The sequence below is a fragment of the Heterocephalus glaber genome, unplaced genomic scaffold, assembly GCF_053883595.1.
Source record: "Heterocephalus glaber isolate CG9 unplaced genomic scaffold, H.glaber_assembly_v1.0 deba00000546, whole genome shotgun sequence".
In the NCBI taxonomy this organism is placed as follows: Eukaryota; Metazoa; Chordata; class Mammalia; order Rodentia; family Bathyergidae; genus Heterocephalus; species Heterocephalus glaber.
The window spans coordinates 1127260-1147796 of record NW_028258147.1 but is presented as its reverse complement, the minus strand read 5'-3'; the positions used below and the strand labels follow the sequence as shown (position 1 = coordinate 1147796).

General features: G+C 37.4%; 1 protein-coding gene across 9 annotated transcripts in view; it reads left to right on the top strand.

Annotated features, from left to right (window-relative positions):
- Pde1c (phosphodiesterase 1C) overlaps positions 1 to 15681 on the top strand; it is a 667339-nt gene extending 651658 nt beyond the window's left edge. For 6 of the 9 annotated variants that reach the window (XM_087204515.1, XM_013076529.3, XM_087204518.1 and 3 more), the window contains one exon: positions 13555 to 15681. In XM_087204515.1, the coding sequence (XP_087060641.1) occupies positions 13555 to 13724 (170 nt within the window). In that variant the 3' untranslated portion in view covers positions 13725 to 15681. Of the gene's footprint in view, positions 1 to 1539; positions 3475 to 13554 lie in introns of those variants that run through there. The other 3 variants (XR_015448679.1, XM_087204517.1, XM_087204516.1) reach the window with 3 other exon arrangements.
- The last annotated feature ends 4856 nt before the right edge of the window (positions 15682 to 20537 follow it).

The window sequence follows — 20537 nt, the reverse complement described above, 5'->3', positions numbered from 1 at the left end:
CATTTTGTTAGCTATAAGCTGACTAGAACAAGCATCCTTAGCTGACTAGAACAAGCATCTAAATCAACAAATGGACAACAAAGAAAATATGTCAATTTAATAGAAGGCAGAAATTAAGACAGAGCAGCAAAGGATAATGAATGACAAACACAGAACAATATTAGATGGTAAAAATAAGTTTAAAAATATCAATAAGTAGTAGTAATTGTAAGTGGTTTAAATTTGCATTTAAAATACAGAGATAATCTCATTAGATAAAAACAAAACATAGCTCTATTCTGCTTTTAAGAGACATGTTTTTTAAAAAAAATCTCATAGGTTTGTAAAAGAAATCCCATGCAAAATATAAAGCTGGTTCTTTATACAACATTCCTTATACAAATGTGCCGCAAGATATTTAATTATACTCCTACTGATGGTTGTTTTCTCTTTTCTGTTTTATAGTATTTAATATATGTTGAGCAAGTAAAGCAAATTGCAGCAAGGTATAAAATATGTAGCATGATTTACATCATCTATATTAAAATGTGCAGAAATATTTGGTATCTTGTGGGTACAAATATAATCATCACATGCATATGTATATATAAAGGAATACTAAATATGAAGTTCTGTATGATAGTTTTTTGGGGAAGAAAAAAATGGATCATAGAGGAGGAAAACTAGATAATTCAATCCTACCTGTGTTATTTAGTCCTTCAAAAATATTTTTGAGTAAATATAAAAAACATTCAGGTCTGATTAAACCATATTAAGAATATAATTTTTGTTATGTCAATATTCTTTCTTGCATGCTTAAAAAATTTTAAATAATTTTAAGTGAAAAATTTATGGCTGTTTTGCCAATTTTGTTTGATTTCATTCATGTTGATGATTTAAGAGAGTCCGTCTCTAACCTGTTGGGTGAGATGGGTATTGGGCATGAAGAAAGTTCTGCAAGTTGAACTTGTCTACATCCAGAACCACCAGAGGTCATTCTGTTTAAAACCTATTTGTGTGGTTTCTGATATTATCTCAGGGGTCATCTTGGAACCCCAGTGCTGGGAACTGCTCTGAGATATCACCTTGGCTCCTTGCAAAGTGACTTTCGTATGGGGAAGTAATAGCACCTGCAGCCATTTTTTTCTAGAGCCAACTTCATCTGTTGCCCTATGGGATTTGTGAATCCACTCAAGCTCCACGGGTGGCCATCCGTGAGGAGAGTTGGGGCAATGTTAGCTCTTGCCGGAGGAGATGAACAGAGCTTCACTGTCACTAACAGTCTTGACCACTAGTGATCCAGACTAGTCAATTACTCACCTCTGAGCAGATTCCAGGGCACCTCACTTGCTGGAGTTATCGAAGATAAGAAGGTACAGTACCATAGTGCTTCACTGATGCAGATACAGCCAGTCGCTCCTCCCTGCGTGCAGCTGCTGGTGCACAGTAGTCTTGGCAGTAGTTGCAGCTCTGCTTCAAACTCCATTGCCTGCTATAGAAAGATTTTGTGTGTGATATGCCAGCTGGCTTACAATGACATTGTTGTGTGTCCTGTTTTAGGGGACTACGGATAAAACATTCGTCTGGAAGCTTCCTTGGAAGAGAACTGACCATCTCTGAGGTCTGAAGACATTTTAGAAGCTTATGTTTCTTTTACCAAGACAAAAATTATGTGTATTGTAAGTTATGGGTACTTAACTTGAAAAACAGTGACTTCTGAATTCTCTAATCCTGGTTTTAAACAAGTACATGTCTTGCATGCCCCCAAACATCAGGGTCAATGCTAGGATCTTAATGGATATTAAATCCTCACTACTATCTAAGAAAGACACTATTATTTTACATATCAGAAACTGAGGCACAAATAGATAAATAGCTTTCCTATAGTTAGCAGGTTGCAAGTCTGTGAAATTCATTGCCAGTGAGTAAAGACTGATGCTAAATAGTCCACATTTGTAACTACCTTTTTCACATTTCTATTCTGCCTGAGAATTAGATCAATTCCCCATTTACCAATTCCAAGCAGTGTTGGGGTGTTAAGGAACTTCACAGTGTATTTCAAATGGAGACTTGAATGACTATTCTTTGCAGCTGTATTTCACCTTGAGATCAGTATGAGGGATGGCAGTTGTCACTTACTATGGACTGAATCAAGGCCTGTTTTTAATGCCTTGATTTAACATTTCAGAATTGCTTAACCCTGAAGAAATTTATATTTACAGACTTCTTCTGAAGTTGGTCTCTGGTAGTGTGGGCAAAGGACACATACTGATGGGAAAAATCAAGCAAAATACTTAATTTGCATAATCTCCAAAATATTTTTTGAAGCACCATAAATCATGTACTTTGTGCATGTTAGGGCAAACAAAATGGAAGCAAATAATGAAGTTAAAAATGATCAGCTCCTTAAAGGAGGTTGTTGTTCTTGTTTTTTTAATCATAGGGTGTTTGATAGGTAACCACTGTTTTGAATGAGTTGATTTTCCAGCCTTAACCTAACTGCTTCTCTCCTTTCACCAGTTTTTTCAGGGGGAGGAGGGCTTGAAAACTATGCCTCTGAGCCTCTCCATATCATAGTCAGACCTGGAGAAATGAGCCGAGACTGTAGCATCTGTATAAAACAAAGGTTTGTTCAGGCCCCAGACTTGAAACTTGAAGGAAAGGGATTTACTGGCATTCTTCTTAAGCAAACATGGGGAGCAAATCTGGACATCAAGACTTTGCAGAAGCAAAGCAGAACTATTAACTTCTGTACATTCTTGAAACTGTGCCAGATGGTATATGTTACAAGGAAGTTACTGGTTCTTTAAATGGAAAATTCATGAAGATTGCTAAGTGTGACGAAAAGTAGTTTATTCATTCATTTAAGTATTTCTCAGCACCAACTGTTATCTGTACCGTGACTGAGCTCTGGAGATGCAAGTGTGTATACACTCTCGCTGTCCTCAGGAAGTTGATATGAAGGACTGAGTTGTATATAAGATAAAGCACAAAGAGTATCTAAAAGACCAACTAATCTGCTCTAAAGTGGCTTCTCATGAAAGAGATTCAAAGAATTATCATGCTTGAGCATAATGAATGAAAAGAATATAATGTATCAGAAGTGTCCTTATCATTTTTCTAATTTCCCTGCTGTTTGACAATACATGAAGATTAGAATTCAGGGGCTGGAGCTTTTCCATCCTGGTTGGCTGCCTAAGCCACATTTCCCATTGGAATTTCCAGACTTAGTATAAAATATTCATGGATAGGCGTTGCTCAAAATCACTGATTGAACTCCTATCTTTATATTGCTTAAACAGTTCAATATGTGGGTTAGATATTTTTGCTTTGCTTAGAATGGCACTTGGTTTCAGCAATGTGGTTCCCTTGGGTAGTGGAATGGAAATATATTTTTTTTCCCACAAATGTACATTTTGGATAATTGGTCTTTTATGAGTCAAAGTGGTGTGTTCTCTGCCAAATACAAATAAATTCATTAAGTTAATCTTTTCATTGTGTGGTGAGATCTTTGATGTTGTGAAATCTAATCCTGTGAGTAATTAGATGACTTTTCTACACTGTCATAAGAAGAACCACCAGAGAGGGGCCCTGTCGTAAAGCACCAGGGCTGGCCTTTCATCTTCCTGTGCTATGGAATAATGGTCACCATATAGCAGATTCCTTCTCCAAACTGCACAGTATGCAAAGAACTGCATAAACATTTTCTTCCTTATATCCCCTTCAAAATCCTCACGGAAGATGTGCAAGTTACTATTGTTTCCATTTTACAGAAGGAAGAAAGAAAACAAAATCCCAAGTTCCAGAACAGATTAATGATTTTCTTAGGATCTCACAGATATAATAGCATAGTTCCATTTTGTGTGGACCCAATCCTGTGCTCCTCTTATAATACTCTTCAAAAAGGAGACTTTCATGGGTTTGGGGTTTTTTGCCACAGATCTTAACTCAAGGCCAGGTGTCAGTAAGTACCAGCCAATAGGGACAGGAGAATGTCTCGATGTGCTGAACAAACCCACTCAACTGTGCCAAGCATCCCTTGAACCCTAATTAAAATAATAAGTCACTTCACAATGGAGATACATCCTGAGGAATGTGGCATTAGTTAAATGTGTTGTAGAACAAACATCATATAGTGTACTTTCACAAACGTTGGTGGTATAGCCTACTACATACCTTGACTGAGTAGCATGAACCATGCTATATGTGATTTGTCATTGGACCAAACATCATTATTTGGTGCATGGCCATACTATAGCTGGCTTTTTCACAAAACAAATTGAATTCATTCAGTGGTTTTTAACCCTGGTTATACATTAGGATCATTGAGCATAACAAACATACTGATACTTGTGTTCCTTTCCAAAATAATGACTTCAGAGACTTGGAGATGGGGCTTGGGCATTAGTTCTTTTGAAAGCTCTCCCAGTGATCTGATGGTACCTCTGCATTGAGAACCAGACAACTTCAGGTTGGATGGGAAGTAGAAAAGCTATATGGCTTACCTTTCCCCCTGGACAGACATTCCACTGGGGACCTGGAAATGCTGGTCTGTGGTCTTTCCATACCAGATTGGTAGTGGTTTGGTTCAGGCAGGATCAACTCAGCTCCTGTGGGATAGCTTCTCAGACTGCAGGCTTCCTGTCCTCTGTACTCTGCTCTGTGAGGTGAACAAAAAAATGGAAGCCATGGATAATTGAGCCTTCTCATTTTCATGACTTAAAGTCCTTGGAGAGCCAGTCTTTAAAAATGGAGATAATGGGTTTAATCATTCTAGATTTTATATAAGGTATACCTTTAATAGTTTAAGACTAGATTACCATCTTAGACGACACAACGTCTAATGTGCATGGTTGAGAGTAATTTTCTGGTTGGGTTAATGTTGCTAGATTGTATTTCTGCAAAAGGAAAGGATTCCTATCAGCTTGGCTTTACTATGATGGCTTTGTGTCTTGGGGAGAAAAATGAATTCCCAATTTGGAAAAGGATCTGCTACTGAATTTTCCTGACAATTGCAAGTTTTCCGATAATGGCAGAAATGTAGAGTCTTCAATTCAGGAAAGGGATAAAAACTGATCCCGAGTGAGCTCCCATTACGTAGTGCTGTGCTCTGCTTTCACATGCATGGTTTCTCTTCATTGCCACCGTGGTCCTCTGAAGTGAGTGGTATCAACTTCATTTTTAAATACGGGAAACTAAAGCATCGTGCCCAAGTCACAGGGGGACTCAGACAGATCTGACTCTGGCCACCTTCCTAGGATGGTGAGGGACTACAAATGATGTAAGTGATGGGAAGACTGAAGAGATTAAGACAGTGATTCTCCGACACAGTGGAGTTATAAATCTCCAGAGGCTCAGTTCACCCCAATAGATTCTGCACCAAGTGAACTATAACTTCAGCACCAGCTATTTTCAAAGCTCCCCATGTAGCTCTTATCTGCATCCAGAGTTGAGAACCACCAAGTTTCAGTCTCACCTAAGGTGCTGTAGCTTGCCTGGTTTGATTGCTTGTTTCCAGTGGACTAGACTTTTGTAATACCTACATAAGTAAGAAAAGAGATGACAGTAGTTATTCAATGAACTTTTTAACCAGGACCTTTATGTAGTTCCTTCGTGAAACATTTTATTGCACCATATTAAGATGATGTATGTTTGTTTCGGGGAAATCATAATGATAGCGACTAACAAATGTGCACAAGAATCCAGCATATGACACAGGTATTTACTTATAGTACTAGTATAAATGAAGTACAGTTTTAATTTGATTCTTTTAACCTGCTATTGTAGTTATTCAAACTAAATTGAGCCAAATCATTTTAAATATGAGAAGAAAGTATCTGAAGTCCTACCACTTGGATGTGAATCCAGAGTCCACACTTCCTTTATCTTAGCTATGCAAATTTTTGTGAATGACTTAAGCTATGTAAGCCTCAGTTTCCTCACCGAGGAAGGGAAGGATAATAGTGCTTGTCTGTAGGCAAGTAGAGAGGATTATAGGGTAATTTGTGTTGAATTCTTAACTTTGTACCTAGGACAGTTGTTATGAGGTATAAATGAAAAATAGGGTGAATGTTCAAATTTTTAAAAAATTATTACAGTAAAAAACTGCCATTAATTTCCCTCAAAATATTCCCCTCAGTTTGAATACATATACCCTATCATTTTTGCCACTTTTGGAAGCAATCCTGGAAGTCCTCTTTGCGTGTCTTTTAGTGGTACTGTCATGGTTGCCTCGATTCCTCAATCTATTCAAACCATTTACCTTTCATGGTCATTTTGACTTTGGGAATGTGCCAGAAGTTGCACCATGCCAGTTCCAATAAACGAGGTGGATGAGAACACTCATCAAGTTTTTATGAGCCTGCCTTTGTCCTGGATGGCACTTGGTAGCAGCATTCACCGTAGTTTTGGTCATACTTCCTAAAGATGCTCAGGAAAGAGGACTTCCAGAACTGCTTCACAAAGTGGCAAGAATGATGATATAGGCATGTTCATAAATAAAAGCAAGGGGGAGTATTTTGAAGGGGATTAATGGCAATGTGTCTTTTACCGTAGTAAATTTTAAAAATTTAAACATTCATATATTTCAATCACACCTCACATATTATACATAAAAACTATTACAGTTATTTTACCAGAACATTTCCTGAAATGAAAATCAGAGATGTGGTTCTTTTATTGTTTCATTCCTAATGAAGCTAATGTTAATATTTCAATCCCATGCAGCTCCAAATTCCTGCATGATTTTTGTACATTTTTATAAGGACTTTCTCTGAGATTTCAGGGAGACATCATAAACAGATGCTGATTTTAGACATGGCATTGTACAGGAGCAGAATTTTTTTCTTTGTGTAAAACAATATGTAAGTGGCAATAAATGATTATTTTTATTTTGTTGGTTTCATGTATTTTTTTTTCCTCTGTGTGTAAATATAGATAGATACACAGAAATGTTTTATTCCAAGTTATGGCATTATTTTTGAAAAAAAATAAAATAGATATCCACTGCTTCCTCTGTAAAAAGAAAAAAATAACTGCCAATACTAGAATTGATTCCAAAGCTAAGCATAGACCAAGTTGCTGCTATGTGAGGAGATGCTCTGCCGCAGAGGTTCTTTGTCTGAAGATGCTGCTCTGCACTGCAGTGTGGGGCTCCACATGGTCACGCTGAAGTCAAGATAGATGGAAAGAACCGAGACCAACTGAACTAAATTTCAAGTCTCACCCAAGGTAATTGGCCAGACACAAGTGTAGATGAATATTGATGGCTTCTTTGAGTTCAAAACCTAGAGTGTACTGAATTAATGCCTTATGATATATGCTATTATACTGATAATGAATTAATCCAATTTTTCTGAAAGTGAATTGTGCTGAACACTCCACAAGATGATCCTGATAAAAAAAGATATTGGCCTCTGTGACCAATAAAATTAAGAAAAACTACATTTTCTAGGCTGTGCTCAGGGATTCCTAATACATGTTGCTATTACTTAAGTCACTGATGAGTCCTGCCATGAAGATCCTAATTTAACTTTCATTAAGTTAAATTTGGCTGAGGAAATTCTTCCTTGCTCAATCACACCTATTATATTCACAATAGTATTGAAGTAACAGTAGACTGAAATAAATAATTGAGATAATCGTAAAGAAGAAACTTTAAAAAAATCCCTACATGTTTCCTTTTTAATATGTGAATCCAGCTAACAGCTGTATAATTTGATATGTGACTAAATCTAAACCCATTTGCTGAAGAAGAAAAATTGTGCTTAATACCTTCCCTTGAAGCATGGGGGTGGGGAAACCACCAGCAAAATCTTCTGAGAGAAAACAAGTTGAGAGAGAGAGAGGGCAATAAATAGCAAAAGATAGATTGGTGGTGGCAGTGGAAGAGGAGAAAATTAAAAGATATCTTAGAGAGGAATAGCGGTGTTTATTTAAAAAGATGAGAATTAAAGGAAGGTTAAACCTCCTAAAAGAACATTTGCCTTTATGAAAAACAAACATTATGTATAGCTGCCAAACAACAGCTGGTGTTGTGTCAGTTATTGTTTTGAACTTTTCCTGAGCACATTTGGAAGTAATATAGATAATGACTTTTCCAAATTCAGGCTTTGTGCAAAGACATGTGCCTTTGTCAAAGTCTTTATTTGCTAATTAGATTGTGTTCTCCCAGTACATTACTCAAGAGAGGAGAACAGACTTTTGGAATGGTTCCCCAAGGGGAAGAAGTGTCCAAGTTGCCGATAATCATGCATATGGGTGTGTGGGATTCTGTTTCCTATTCAGTTCTTCTCCACGAAGGGAGAAAGGTTGTACTATTAGTGGGTCCAGGTAGGGGAAGTACCCAGTTATAGAAAAGAGAGGACCAGACCCCCTCTGATATGTCAAGAATAGCCAGAAGGTGAATAAAATTGCCCTCAGGCGGCCATCTCCTCACCCCAAAAGAAACAATCCACATTAAATTCAAGATGGTGCCCTCATGACTGGCTCTACTTTTGTGTTCTGTCATCACATCACAGTCCCGTGCAGAAGGGAAAGGCAATGAATGCATACAAAACAGCGCTGTATGAAATTTCACTTTCCCCCACATTGTGAGTGTGGGTAAGGGCATACAAACAAGTATTTCCGCAGTCTCAGTGGGGAGCCGATCTCTATCAGCAGGTTCAGCTCTATTTGCAGGGACTCCAGTGGCAAGAGAGTTTTTGTTCTGACAGTCAGAATTCCAGCAAATGTTAAATGTTTCTTCATGCTGAGAATTGGGAAATTCAATAATACTGTGGCTGGGTTCATGCTGAGTCACGCAAATAGAATGAATATGGAGAGGGATTGTGACTTGAAGAGCCACAAATCAGCCTAGACCTTTCAACTGTTAGCTTTTGATCTGAAGCCCTCTCCTGTCTCTGCTCCTTTCTCCAGGGTAGCAGGACTGTTTTTCTATTTGTTCCTGGGGTATTTGGCGCCATAAGCCCTTATTTACCTTAAGACACAAAATTAAGCACTTGGAGATCTTACAAGTAATTCTGTTCTTTTCTGTTATTATAGAAGAACGTTATGTCACAAGAGGCCATTTACTGACACTCTGCTTTGTTAGAATAACGCAGAAGGCAAAGTTAGCATGGTCATTAATGAGCTTGTTCCTGTAATAGTGTCACGTATACCTGGACATGTTTTTCTTCTGCGAGTTGGAAGTTTCAGAGGGTTTTACCAGAATGGAAGCCCTATTAAGGGAGGGATTTCTGTCTGTTTTGCATATTATTACATCACCAGCACATAGCAAGTGCCTAAGAAGCCTATAAATAAATATAAATCTGTAGACTGCAAAAAGTATATTCAGCTTTGGGCTGAGATGTCCAGCACAAAATCCCACAGTGAAGTCAGTTTAACTGACTTTCCATTAGGTTTGCTTTTGTAGACTAGCTCTGATACATGATTCTACAGAAGAAACTTTTTGTGACATAGCTCTTTCTAAAGAATAATCCCGCTAAAGCCTGATCACGGAAAAATTAGAAAGCATGAACAACCAAAAGCAAACTAAAATAACCAGGATCATGCTACTCAGAGATGGCTACTGCTTTGATTTAAATGTTTTTCTTCTAGATTTTTCTATACACATATTAACATATTTTGTAGTCCTGGGATTAGGTTACATTTCATTTTGTATTAGACTATTACATTAACCTCTATTTGTATTAATAAATGTCTGCATGGTCTTACATTGATGCCACAGAAATGTATTTTAAGAATATACCAGAATGTAATCTATTCCTGCTGATTGTACATTTCAGTTGTATTTAATTATCTGCTGGTCATAAACGTCATGTGTTTTCCTATTACTGGAAGAGACTTGGTGGCTAGTTTTCACAAGAGTGGCCTCAGTGGTTTAACTTAAGTGTCCTCAGTTGTGAGTCCTTCAAGCTAGCCTAACTTCATATCCTCCTTTGCTGGCTCTGTATGTGAGACTGAAGTGGCTTGCATGAGAACTGGTGTTCCAGTAGTGCTCAGTACCAGCTCTTTTGCTTGACAGGTTTATCTAGTTATTATACCTATTTTGGTTTTGATAATGATTCACCTGGTTTGTTTGTAGCTTTTACTCATTTATCAAACACTTCTGAGCAGAACCAAAGAGTCATGAGAGCTAGGAGAAGAGAGGAGGAGGAGGAGGGAGGAAGAACTAATCAGTACTTTACCTTCTTTACAGGACTGCAGGTTAGATGATTACATGATTATTTGTTTTTATTATCTGAAGTCCATGTTTTATTCACACTTGGTCTGTTGTTGCCTAGTGTCTTTTTGCTGTGCCAAGATCCCATCCAGGATGACACGGTACATGTAGTCATCAAGTCTCCGGTGGGCTTCTTGGCTCTGTTTCTCAGACTGCTCTGTTTTTTGATTATTAGAATGGGGTTATGTAGTTTTTGGAGGAAAACCACAGAGGTAAATTTCTCTTTTCATCACAAAATACTAACTTCGATCACATAATAACAAGGATGCTTACTATCGATGTGACTTATTACTGTTTTGTCAACTTTGATCTTCTGGGAAAGGTTATACTTATTAGATTTTTTTATTATGGAACTACTCTTTTATCCCCTTTCTAGATTTAGACTCTACAAAAATGTCACTATGTCCAGCCCATACTATAGTCTCTTCCTACTTGAAAGTAGTATATTTATATCAATTACTTGTAATTTGCATAGATTTGTCTATTTTCACAATTATTTGCTTATTCAATCACTTATATATTCCAGTATGGACTCATGGATATTTATTCTATATTTTGGTTTATAATCCGAAACTTTTAATTCATTTGTTGCTCAAATTATTTCAACTTTGGCATTTTGGTAGATATTTCATTTGGGACTCCTTTGTCTATTACTGTTTGCTAATTTTCCAGCACTTTTAAAATTTAAAGCTCTATAGCATACTCCAAGTATATCGTGTATATTTTGTTCCCTAGTCCTAGAATTTCTCCCAGGATCCCTGCTTCATTTCACTGGAGAATGCTTCAGAAGTCCAGATGTATACACTTGGTGCTACTCAGGCTTCTAGGTCTTTATTACTTCATTACTCTAGACCTTCTTAGCTGATAAACCAAAAAAATATATGTGTGTATACTAACCCAGGTAAGTGAGTGTATCTATAAAATTTTCTCTATTAAGCTACAGATGGATATATATTGATGACTTCAAGTCCAATCCATTACTACAAGGATCATTCTAGCCTTCTCCTTATGTTTATTTTTTAAAATTCCTGTGCGAATACTTCTTTCCATTTGTTCTCCATTTATGTAATTGTTCATTTCCAGACATGTGTAGAGTTGTATTAGAATTGTCAACCTATACTTATGAGAGAGATAGTTGTATCAACTAAAATGCACTGTATGTGTATGCCCTCTTTGGCTTTTGGTTTTACAGATTCAGCTCATATCCAGAGTTACTAGGGTTAGCATCTTACTTTCCATCCTCCTCAGTGAATTTGTTTCTTACACTTGCAATGCAGTCATATTGACTCTATTTTATATTCCATTCTGGGATTTCCATGGCCTCCTAAATAGTTTTTTCTTTAATTTTCACACATTGGGGATCATTCCTTGTGCCATAAAGTTCTATGGGTTTTGACAACTGCATACTGTCATGTATATACCAGCATCATAATAGCATATGCAACAGTTTCACTGCCCAGCTTCACCTAACCAACCCTTTCTCCAGTCCTCTGACATTCACTACTCTTTTAATCATCTTTATAGTCCTTTCAAGAACATGATATAAATGGAATTATATGGTATGTTGCCTTTTCGCACTGATTACTTTCATTTAAAATATGTATTTAGGGCCAGGGATTTAGCTCAGTGAGTGATTCCACCACCTGCCTTGCAAGCACAAGGTCCCGAGTTCGATCCCCAGTACCAAAAAAATAAAATATGTATTTAGGGCGGGAGGGGAAGGGGAAAGGGAAAAAAAGAAAGGAAAAATTATGAGAAAAGAAAAAAATGGAAACAAAGTCTATGTAAATAAGGAAGGGTGGAGCGGATGAAGGGCGCACAGGTAATGGGGAATAAATAAGAACCAAGATACATCATGCACAGGTACAAGCACCCAATGATAAATATAAATGTATTGTATACCTAAAATGTACCAATTAATATATAAATAAGAAAATAAAATAAAATAAAGTATGTATTTAGGATTCATCTATCTCTTTGGTTTGATCATTTAATTTTCTTTTTATCATTGAATAAGTTTCCATTGTATGGGTGTACTACAATTTATCCATTAACCTACTGAAGAACATCTTGGTTGTTTCTAGTTTGGGGTACTTACAAATAAAATTTCTACAAAAAATCATATGCAAGGGCCGGGGATTTAGCTCAGTGGTGCCGCTGCCTGCTGCGCAAGTGTAAGGACCTGAGTTCAATCCCTGGTACCAAAAAAAAAAAAATTCATATGCAAGTTTTTATGTGCACAAAGGTTTTTCAATCCATTGGGTTATTGTTCCATCATATGGTAAGATTGTCTAGCTTCATAAGAAACTGTCAAAAACTATTTTCCAAAGTGGATGTACCATTTTGCAAAAATGGGGTCTTCTTTTTGCTCAAGATCAGTGGTGGTGAACTTATGGGATGTATGCTGCAAGTGGGCATGCGGAGCCCTCTCTGTCCGAATGTGAGCCAAGTCACCCCAGCGACTCACCATCAGATAACAGTTGTTTTTTCTAAACTAAATCCTCAGTATTCATGTTGAATTGCTGATAAATAAGTGGGTTTAGGTTGGCAGTTTGTGCATTAGGTCTCTAGCAGGTTCGCCATCACTGCTCTAGATCCTTGCCAGCAATTGCCATTGTCACTGGATTTTACTTTTGCACAGGAATATAAAGTAGAATATCATTGTCATTTTACCTTGCAACTTCTTAGTAATAAAAATTGTTCAGCATCTTTCTCTGTTCTTTTTCGACATATATATGTTCTCTGGTGAGAAGTCTGTTCAGATCTTTTGTCCATTTTTAAATTGGCTTCTTTCGTTGAGTTTTAAGAATTCCTTTTATACTTTGAGTATAAGACCTTGATATGTATTTTGAAAATATTTTCTCAAATTTTTTTTTTGGTACCGTGGATCGAACTCGGGACCTTGCGCTTGCAAGGCAGGCGCTGGAACCACTGAGCTAAATGATGTATTTTTAATCAGCACTTTACAACTGTCAGTTTCCAGCACTAAAAGCTTACTTATAATGCTAAATGTTGTCAGTGGCATGGCACTGCCCACCTTGTTTCCTTTGTAGTTCCCAAAAGTGATCCCAACGTGCCCACCATGCCCTTTCACTTTCTTTACCCACCCATTCATCATCAAAGACTGTTTATGCCCTGAGTTCTCTAGGGATTTCTTATCTTTAAGTCAGTGACCAAGTTGATTATTTGTTCTGTATGTATGCAATAAGCTTCCCAGTAAGAATCCAGCCCTGTTTGTTTTCTGTCTTGGAGGAAAAAAAAAAAACAAGTCAAAGAAAATTGGCCACAATATGTAGGTCATGTCATGTCATTGGTGAGGCTAATGATTCTCTCTTTCTTTCTATGGCTTCCAGTTATCAAGCCTCCTTTGCGTCATTTTAAACGCCCTGCTTACGCATCTAGCTCCTATGCACCTTTGGTTCCAAAGAAAACTGATGAGCATCCTGCAAGGTACAAGATGCTGGATCAGAGGATCAAAATGAAAAAGATTCAGAACATCTCACATAACTGGAGCAGAAAATAGATCAAAGGGAAGAAGCGAAAGAGTGAAGGAGGGTCCGTCCACCTGTCTGCCTGTCAGCACTCAGTGGCTACAGCAAGACACCCCTCCCAGACCATGGAGGTCTTTGGGGGTGATACTATCATATTTGACTCCAAAATGAAGTCTGTATGTGATAATCCCCCTCCTCCCACCTTTTCTCTTACAGCCTTACAAATCACTGGAGTTGGACGTCCATCTGGATTCCAGCAACAAACTAATAAAAGTAGTTGCTTCCTGTGGCTTATTATACAGGTCTTTCAAAGTTTAGGTTGAACCAAAATTAAAATGAGACAGTCTGTTCAGAAGAAACAACCCCCCCAACACACCCCGGTTCGCATTTTTTTAAATCTCTGAGTTGACACCCCAGTAGCAACACTGGTTTAATAATCACCATATTTAAAAAATTTACTTTAAAAACATCTTTTCCAATTTACATATACTCATTTAGAATTTAAATACACTTCAAATTCAAGTAAATATGTTGCTTTCAAAGCAAATGAATTCAAAAGTTCTGGTTCTGAATGTAACAATCTTAGAGGAAAAAGAGAACTATGAATTGTTGCCTTCATGGATATTTCAGAGTTCAGGCTTACAAAGTAATTCTCAGTTTAAAAAAAGAAAGACTTTTTGACTTCTAATCAAGTGTCATGCCCAATAGCCTTAGTGTATTTCTAAGGATTTCAGGAGATGTATTTGGCTTTGTTTTCTTCTAATTTTTATTTCTGCCACAGCAGAAGATGCTAGAAATCAATGGGCTACCCATGTTTTAAAGACTTCAGGTTTGAGACTCACCACAGGGCATGTTGGTTTGGTTCTGGGATCCTAGGGCAGGAGGTTATAAAATGATGAATCTAGTTTTAATCCCTTATTTCCAGGATTTTCTCTGTAAGTCTAGATATTCCTTTACATATGATCTTCTCAATAAGCCACATATCTGAAACCCTTTAGGATACCAGTTACTGTTGATGGAATAAAAGTCTTTATAACTCACCTCGCTTATAGTGGCACTTTTAGCTTTTCTGTGTCTCTCTCCAGAGCTTTTACTTTAGGACTAAACTCACAGAAATGGCAAGAAAAAGCCCAAGGCTAGAGATAGCTTTCAGGTTTGATCTGTATCCTTATTGTATAACTAGTTGAAGGCCTTTGGTCTAATGCCATAACCTGGAAAGTAATAGGTGTACAACAGAAGTAGCTAAAAGCATCCCATAGTCAGGACAAACTCTCCAGGAAAGTCCCACAATGAAGGAGCTGTCCTGATGGCCACCACCTTTGGGACTTAACTGTATAAGATTTGGTGTCTTCTCTCATTATCCATAGTTTATTTCCAGTAAACTGCAGTTAATCCCAGTTGAGCCACCTCCAGTTTAGTGACAACTGTGCTGTTAAGCAGTTCACTTAAAATATGCATTATGATGGTGTGGCAGCGAAATATAATTGCTGCACAAACAGAAAATCACTATGATTTTTATTTCAATTCTTAGCTCCCTGCCTTGTGTCTGGGCAGGGACATCTTTCTGCAGGCTAGTAGTTTCTAGTCACCTAGATTAGGATAATTGAACAGGTGACTCCTACCTGATTGTACACAGATGTTATAGTGCTGGTTGCACAGAGTCATTTAGCTACCCAATGAGGGGACTTCCTTGGTGGTTTTTATCTGTTTCTCAACACCTCTAGCCTTAAGTCTGACTTCAGCCTGGTTTTGCTTTCTTGATTGGGGTTCTTGATGTTAGAAGCCATGTTTCGGGGGAAGAAAGTTCCTTTGGTATTCCTTTCTCCTAAGATGTTATTTTTCAACATTTGCTAATATTTTAGTTGAGCAAATGTACAGACGTTGAAATTCTGCACTGCTTGTAAAATTACTACCAAGTGTTTGCATGATAGATTGTATAGAAATGCAGATTATATTCTTACAGCAAATAAAAATATGATTTAAAGGATATTCTTATGTGAGAGTCATCTTTTTCTTCTTTGAAATTCTGGAATTAATTTTTAAAAGTTAGAAATCCCTCCAAGTTTGTCACTGTTCAGCCCTGAATATATAGTCAAAGTGAATAGTATACCATCCTTTTCAAATTGTTTCATGATTTTTCAGGTAATAGCTTTTTAAAAATAACCTTCTCCTCTCCATGGATCCAATAAGTTAATTTGTTAATATGAGTAACCACATGATAGGGGCTCATCAGTAGGCAAACACCTGTGTTATCAACCTAGTTTCTGTAATTCCAGGATACACTATAGCTACTGGTTAAGAATTGAGTCTTTGGAATTAAAACCACCACTACCACCACCATGACAATAAAACTTATAATTAAATCCTAGCTCCATATTGTGTTTATTCTGGGAGTTTAACTGTGTAGCATCCTCCACTATAAAGTGAGGATAATACTAATACCCAGTGCAGCATAGTCTGTATAGCAAGGGCTCAGTAACATATGCCATGTGTTACGGATCTGGCTGTCCCTATAGGCCCCAGTTTCTCTGGGCTCGGAGCTGTGGCTCACCTACTCAAAGACTTCTGCTGCCTGGGAGCCATGGTGTGCCTATCTCTCCCAATGTATTTTTAATACTAACTTCATAAGTATAGAACTATACTCTCATTATGGATACTCAAAGAATGCTAACACTCTTCTCACCACATGCCAGGTCAGCATTATCGTGGTTATATTATCCACTCAGTTTCTGAAATAAGAAAAGCACTCCCATTGAGATGATTTCCAGTTTCCACTCAGGATAGACAGAAAGGATAGGAATGGTTGATAACACTTTTTTTAAGTCTAGAGTTTCCATCCAAATCCTTTTTCCTAAGATAAATGGAAGCCACTTATTCATCTACATGGTTGAATTTGTTTTCCCATTTGCTACCAGCCTCACTGGATCAATTATATTCTCTTTGATCCATTTCCAACTGAAAAGATTCGATTGGACTATTATCTTGATTTATTGAATGTCTGTCAAAGGAGAGAAGTAAATTTTCTCTAGGGCTGGGGGTTGGGGGTTAGTGAAACTTTGATGACTTAGCTTCCAAGTTTAATACTGAAATTGTTCCCAGTAAACACAGCAAAGCTAGCTGAGACAAGAGAAAGTTCTATGATCAATCTAACAAAGGAAGCAAAAGACCTCTACACTAAAAACTACGGAACTCTGAAAAAAGAGATAGAAGAGGATATAAGAAAATGGAAAGACATCCCTTGCTCCTGGGTAGGAAGAATCATAGTGAAAATGGCCATACTTCCAAAACTACTATATAGATTTAATGCAATGCCAATTAAAATTCCAACAATATACTTCACAGAACTAGAGAAAACAATCCAAAAATTCATTTGGAACCAGAAGAGACCTAGAATAGCAAAAGCAATTCTAAGCAACAGAGACATGGCAGGGGGTATCACAATCCCCAACTTGAAACTATACTACAAAGCTACTGTCATAAAAACAGCATGGTACTGGCAAAGAAACAGACCCAAGGATCAATGAAGTAAATCAGAAGATGCAGAATCAGCTCCAGACATACTCAGCCACTTCATCTTTGACAAAGGAGCAAACCACACTCATTGAAGGAAAGATAGCCTATTTAATAAATGGTGTTGGAAAAACTCAATTTCAACCTGCCTAAGATTAAAAGTAGAGCCATATCTATCACCATGCACTAAACTAAGATCAAAGTGGATTAAAGATCTAAATATAAAAACAGAAACACTGAACCGGCTGGAACAGAGGCTAGGTAGAACTCTTGAGGACATTGATATAGGAAAAGACTTTATGAACAAAATCTCAGTAGCATGGGAACTAGCACAAAGAATCAACAACTGGGATCTCATCTTATTGAAAAGCTCCTGCACTGCAAGAGAAACCACCAGCAGAGCTAAGAGACAATCTACAATGTGGGGAAAAAAATTTTAGCAGCTGTACCTCAGACAAAGGACTACTATATAGAATATATAAAGAACTGAAAAAAATCAGACCCCCTAAATTCAAAGTTCCAATCCAAAAATGGACATCTGAAATGAGCAGACATTTCTCAGACAAAGAAGTAAAAGCAGCAAATAAACATGAAAAAATGTTCAACCTTACTGGTCATTTGAGAGATGCAGATGAAAACAACACTGAGACTCTACTTCACCCCAGAAAGAATGGCTGCTATCAAGAAATCAACCAATAACAAATGCTGGCACAGGTATGGGGAGAAAGGAACCCTTCTCCATTGGTGGAGTGTAACCTGGTACAACCACTGTGGAAATCAGTATGGAGATACCTCAAAGAACTAGGACTAGAGGTCCCATTTGACCCAGGTATTCCCCTGCTGGGTATGTTCCCCAAAGAATTAAAAGAATCATACCACAGAGATATGTGTGCACCCATGTTTATAGCAGCACAGTTCATAATAGCTAAAGCTTGAAAACAGCCTAAGTGCCCATCAACTGGAAACTGGGTGAAGATGTGGGTTTTTTTATAAAATGGAGTACTACTCAGCCATAAAGAATGAAAAATTAGAGACATTTATAGCTAAATGGATGCATATTGAGGCCATACTCGTAAGTGAAATAAATAGGACACATGTATAAATACCGAATAGTTTCTCTGGTGTGAGAAACTGAAAGTTTAAATAAGGATTGAAATGATTAAAATGAATAATTGATAATTTGAATTCAGAAGAATTTCTTCTTATTAGGGGAAGTGGGAGGGGAAGGGGAAAGGAAAGACAGGAAAGGAAAAATTATGAGAAGAGCAAAAAATGGAAACAAAGTCTATGTAAATAGGGAAGGGTGGAGGGGGTGAAGGGTGCACAGGTAATGGGGAAAAAATAAGAACCAAGATACATCATGTACAGGTACAAGCACCCAATGATAAATGTAAACATATTGTATACCTAAAATGTACCAATACGAGAATTTAAGCGAAAAAAAAAAGAAAAGAAAAAGAGAAAGAGAAAGAAAGTTCTATGGTATCATAGAGAAAAGTGAGATGGTTGGTGATGAGTAGTTTTTAAGACTGGTCTTGGATAATTATGAGTATTCATTGCCTTTTTGTTACAGGTAAAGGACATGAAAAGCTGCTTCTAGGAACTAAAAGATGCTGATAACTATAGAATACTCTCCTCCCAGGCACACATGGTTCAACTGGGATTCTCTCGGAATTTTCTGAATTGTCCATGGCATGCTTTGTTTTATACACCTAAATCAGATGTTCAGCTGACCTGAGCTTATAGAAACACTTCATCTGGAAATCAGCCACTATGGAAACAATTCATTTATGGTCATTACCTTTTAGCAGTATCTCTTATGACTCACTGCTTAAAGGAAGAGTTTAAACTTTAAAACACAATGGTAAGGTACTGAAAGATATAACAATATAGACAAATATGTCTAATCCAATCAGCTAAAAATTTGAAATTGTAGAACACTAGCACAATAGATTTTAAAATACATTTCATATTTTTGAGTACCTACCAAGTTAATTATATTTAATTCTTGTAAGAGGACCTGTGTGAGAAGACTTATTGTTGATTAATAAATTGAGACTGAGATAAGTTAAATTTTTCAGAAAGAAAAGGTAAAGAGGAGATTCGGTGGAGGTCTGGTTATACTGCTGTGTGTTTTCCACACACTGCATTGCTCCCTTTTTGTTTGCCTTGCTCACCAACTTTATTGGAAGCCCTATTTCTTCTCCTTCTTAAAATTATTTCCCACCACTGAACCCTTTTCACTACCAAAGTACGCTTACATTTGACTTTTGTAGAAAGTCAGCAACAAAACTAATCCAAACACTCAAATACCTGAACTGCCAAAATATCTTGTTCCGTAGGCCCATTCCTAAACTTTCTGAAGCTTTTCATAAGGTTGACCAGTCGTTTCATTTAAAACCCCCCTTCCCTTTTTCCTGTGAGCACTGCACTCTCCTGATTTGTCTTTTACCTTTCACTCTCTGTTTTGCTGGTTTCTACCACTTTTTTTTTTTTTTGATTCACAGGGGTTTTCTCCAAAATCATGCTATCAGCCTCTTTTCTTCTCAAACTTATTCTCACAAACTGTATTTCAATTACCAACTCTATCAGTTTAATTTCTAAATCTGTAAGTCTTTCCCTATCACTTTCACAGTCCTCTGTGTGCACTCCCAACTGCTGGCGACACTTTTGTGTGTTTAGGCACTGTGAACTTCATTGCCAAATTCTTCTGCAAATCCCATAGTGTCCTCTTTCTGATGCCTATATTTTTGGCATTGTCATTACAATTTTTCACTTCTCCAAGTCACTGACCTTTTATTCCTCCAAATCAGTCTTCACATTTGTCACAAATTCTCTGGAATTCTGGAACCAACTCTAGGTTACTTCTTTAGGGTTCATGGCCTTCCATTGCAAGAGATGATATTCCCTCCCATATCAGCTCTTCTGAGAAGCAGAAAACCCACTTCCAAAGATCAGTGGTTAAGGCTTTAATAAAAGAATCATGGAGAACAATTTTGCCAGCCAAGCATGGTGGCACAGGCCTGTAATTCTAACATTCTGGGAGGCTGATGCAGGAGGATTGCAAGTTGAAGCTCAGCCTGAGCAACTTAGCAAGACTCTGTCTCACAGTAAAAAATTGGAAAGAGCTGGGGAGGCAGCTATGTGAGAAATCCCTGGGTTCAACCTCCAGTACCAAACAAAGGAATAAGTTTTCCAATGTGTGTGTCCTCCCTATTGTGGAAGTCTACCCACCAATGTCTCATCCAGTGGTCTTCTCACAGATAGAGACTAGCACCCTTCCCAAGCACTGAAGAGTTTACAGAAAGATCTGGGTACTCTGCTGATACACATCT